The sequence below is a fragment of the Acanthisitta chloris genome, unplaced genomic scaffold (genome assembly GCF_000695815.1).
Source record: "Acanthisitta chloris isolate BGI_N310 unplaced genomic scaffold, ASM69581v1 scaffold25450, whole genome shotgun sequence".
NCBI classification, from domain to species: domain Eukaryota; kingdom Metazoa; phylum Chordata; class Aves; order Passeriformes; family Acanthisittidae; genus Acanthisitta; species Acanthisitta chloris.
The window spans coordinates 11,796-15,767 of NW_008653727.1; the positions used below are offsets into that span (position 1 = coordinate 11,796).

General features: G+C 39.6%; 1 protein-coding gene across 1 annotated transcript in view; it reads left to right on the forward strand.

The window, feature by feature from the left end:
* POLE2 (polymerase (DNA directed), epsilon 2, accessory subunit) overlaps positions 1-3,744 on the forward strand; it is a 14,621-nt gene extending 10,877 nt beyond the window's left edge. The window contains exons 15-18 of the mRNA XM_009082208.1: positions 333-441; positions 2,504-2,680; positions 2,793-2,860; positions 3,726-3,744. Of these exons, the coding sequence (XP_009080456.1) occupies positions 333-441; positions 2,504-2,680; positions 2,793-2,860; positions 3,726-3,744 (373 nt within the window). The remainder of the gene's footprint in view (positions 1-332; positions 442-2,503; positions 2,681-2,792; positions 2,861-3,725) is intronic.
* The last annotated feature ends 228 nt before the right edge of the window (positions 3,745-3,972 follow it).

Genomic DNA, 3,972 nt, shown 5'->3' on the forward strand with positions numbered 1-3,972 from the left:
AATGTATTGCTATTATATTTTTATATCCACATTTTAAAGTTATTTTAACATATCTACATAAATATATTTTATCATCACGATCATATATTACTATATAATATTTACTTATATTGATTTCTTGATTGCTAAAAAAATTGACACTGAGTGTAAAAATCCTACTCAAAACCTCCTGTTTTTCCTGAGTCTGGAAGGATTGAAGGGAATATGGGAAAGTATTACTATAACTCAAATCTGCTCTTTTATTTGGCTGTATTAGAGGGAGTTCAGCTTTATAATGTATCCTCCTAGCTTTTAGGTTCACCTATTTTACCTCATCTCTGTTTCCTACTTAGGATTCAGTACTGCACCCAAGAAATGATTATCTTTCGGGAGGATTTGGTGAACAAGATGTGCAGGAACTGTGTTCGTTTCCCCAGCAGCAACATGGACATTCCCAACCATGTGAGTGACATGTGCTCAGCATCTTTTGCCAGGGTTTGGGACTTTATTGCTCAGCAGGTTTGGATTTGGTGCTCTGATCCTCATCCTCATGATATGCTGCAGGACTAACCCTGAGAGACTGTAAGGAGGATCAGTATGTTTACTATTTTACCTTTCTTTACATTTGGGCAGTAAAGTAAGTCAAGTTGTGGCACTTTGAGATGATATTGAGTCATTTTGTTGTACTGTAGGTGCCCTTGGACACAGAACTTCATAGCAGCTGATGATGTGCACCAACCATCAGTGTCCTGCCATAAGCACTGATTCCTACAGGCAAAGTTTAATCCAAATTCATAGAATCACAGAATCAACCAGGTTGGAAAAGACCTCTAAGATCATCAAGTCCACCCCTCCCCTGGTTACTAGACCATGGCACTAAGTGCCACATCCAGTCTCATCTTGAAAACCTCCAGGGATGGTGAATCCACCACCTCCCCGGGCAGCACATTCCAATGTCTGATCACTCTCTCTGTAAAAAATCTCTTCCTAATATCCAACCTATCCCTCCCCTGGCAGAGCTTGAGTCTGTGCCCTCTTGTCCTGCTGCTGGTTGCCTGGGAGAAGAGACCAACCCCCACCTGACTCCAACCTCCTGTCAGGGAGTTGCAGAGGGTGATCAGATCTCCCCTGAGCCTCCTCTTCTCCAGGCTGAACACCCCCAGCTCCCTCAGCCTCTCCTCATGCCACTTGTGCTCGAGTCCCTTCACCAACCTAGTTTTTACTCACTCACCCAGTGCCATTGGCAGTAAAGCAGCAGGTCACCTTTCCAAAGGCTCATCTGCTTCTTCTGCCTTCTCACTTGAAGGCTTAGTCCTGCTTTTTATACACCACCACAGTGCTCTGAGTTGGTTGCAGTTAATGAATCCATCTGGGAACTGATGGGATTTAGTGATCTAATTGGATGAGAACAATCCAGGTAGCACTGGCTCATTGCAGTGATGGAAGGAGTCTGGTTTTATTAATTTTGCAGGGTTTTATCTTGTTTGCTTGACTCAGAAACTTCTTTTAGCTCTTTCTTCCTTCCCATCAGTGGTCAGTTTCTGTGTGAACCCTCTGTGGACAGTGCTGTACCTTGATTTTGTACATCTCCACATCTGCATTCCTGAAACCAGCACTTCCCTGTACTTCTTCTCCAGGAAAGAAATGTAGAATCATGTATTGAGTATTTTAATTCATATTTTAAAATTCATATTTAAAATTAATTTAATTCATATTTTAGATTATTTTTAATTATTAATGTTAATTTTTATTTTTGATTGATCGTTTTAGTTCATCTTTTAAATTTGTAGTTTTTACTTCAGACATCAGTGTAAAAAAAAATGAATGAGGGAGGGAAATTTTGTAACTAAGAAAAGAATCAAAATCATTTGGGAATGAACTAATTTCCTCAGTTCAGGAGAAAAACTGCATTTAAGGTCTTGTGGGTAACTGGTGCTGTGAGGAAAGTCAAGAGGGGAAAAAAAGCCCCCAGGAAAGGAAAGTGATGGCAATGTTTGTACTTCCTGGGCTGGAGGAATAGGTAAGTGCAGAATCTGATTGATGAAATAGTTTGGAGATCTTCAAAACAGGAAAGTTATGGCAATGTTGGTACTTGAAATGGTTTTCTCAGTTCAGGGGAAAGACTCTGGCTAAGTCTTTGGTCTTGTGGGTAACTTGTGCAGTGAGGAAGGTGCTGAGGGGAAAATAAGCCCCCAAAAAGGAAAGTGATGGCAGCATTGGTACTCCGTGGGCTGGAGGCACAGGTAACTAGATTCTGTCGGAGTCTGATGGATGTAATAATTTTATGTCTTCAAATCTTGGCTGATAAGCTTTAGAAAGGAGTTTGTATATTACAAACCCCAAGAAATGAAAGAGCAGCTGTGAAGGAGTTGCCCTTTACTCTAGAAATCTTTAATAAATCAGAAGGAGTGAGATACAAAAACACATGACCATGTTCAAAGCCTCTTTATTAACAAATACATCTGCAGGAACAACTTGACTCCTAGAAAATGGTTCCAACTAAGTGTTTTTGTTTCTCTTGCAGTTCGTAAAGACAATATTATCCCAAGCACACCTGAGCCCTCTCCCCCTGTATGTCAGCCCTGTGTACTGGGCCTATGACTACTCCCTCAGGGTCTATCCCGTGCCAGATGTGATGGTCATCGCTGACAAGTACGACCCCTTCACTGTCACCAACACTGACTGCCTCTGCATCAACCCAGTGAGGTTCCCCCCTGCTCCCTCACAGCTGGCCCTGCAGTCACACTGACTGTCTCAGACTGTTTTGGCAGTATTTCACTTACACAACATGGTTTATGTGTTTCTCTTGCCAGGGTTCGTTTCCACGGAGTGGATTTTCCTTCAAGGTGTTCTACCCCTCCAACAAGACAGTTGAGGACAGGTAAATATATTAACTTTCTCACATAAAGTGAAATATCTTACATGCTGACTTTGTAGTTATGAAGAGAAACACACAAAATTATGTAAATTAATGAAATCCAAAGAGTGGATGTTCTAGCAGTTCAACTTAAACTTATGCTCCATGTTTAGGCAGTGTTAAGAAATCCAAATGCCCAGAATTAAAGTAATAAATAGAAATTAAGTCTACGTATCAATGATGAGGAGCAGGATCTAACAGTAAAAGGAAATATAAACTGTACTATGTGATTTTCAGTTGCTGAGACCTGATTGGGAAACATATTTGTTTCTGGAGATGATGCTTGTTACAGAGGTTAATTACAATTTAGGAACAATTCTTGGTTCATTTTGTGATCATCTTCATAGAATCACAGAATTGTAGAGATGGTTTGGGTTGGAAGGACCTTAAAGCCCATCTTGTTCCACCCCCTGCCATGGGCAGAGACACCTTCCACTAGAAGGTTCTTCCACCTTCATGCTTTGATTTCCTATCTTTTCAATCTCTATTTATTCATTCCAACTGTGATCTTCCACTCACTGGAAAAAAAGTCCATCTGCAATACCAAAAATATCATCAAATAGCTTCCAACAGATGAAAATTTGCCTGTTTGAAATAATGATGGTAAAACCCATTAGGAAAAGCATAAATTTGTCTGATTGTTTCATGTCTTGTTGCAGAAGCCTTAAAAGGCAATTGGTAATAATCAACCCATGTAACATTTACTTCAATATAAAACCTATCTTAAATAGTTTAAAACATTATCAAGTCTTTCACAGATCAAGAAATAGAATTGTGAACTATCTTTATAATACCCATGCTAAATATTGTTTTTCTTTGGTATTTTCAGCAAGCTTCAAGGGCTCTGAGTTACTGCAAGACAGCAAAAAGGGAGTGAGTCTGTGTGAAGCCAACTGCAGCTCTTATGTTTTAAATGGCTTATTTTATTATGTATTAAAGTGTTTCTAATAAATGTCAAAGCCAAAAATGATGGGTTTTGTACACAAACTCTTACAGGAAAAGACACTGGTGTCAGTTTAGATAATGTGTAGAGGCAGGGTGAAGAATAATTGGCAAAGCATTAAAAAAGGCAACTG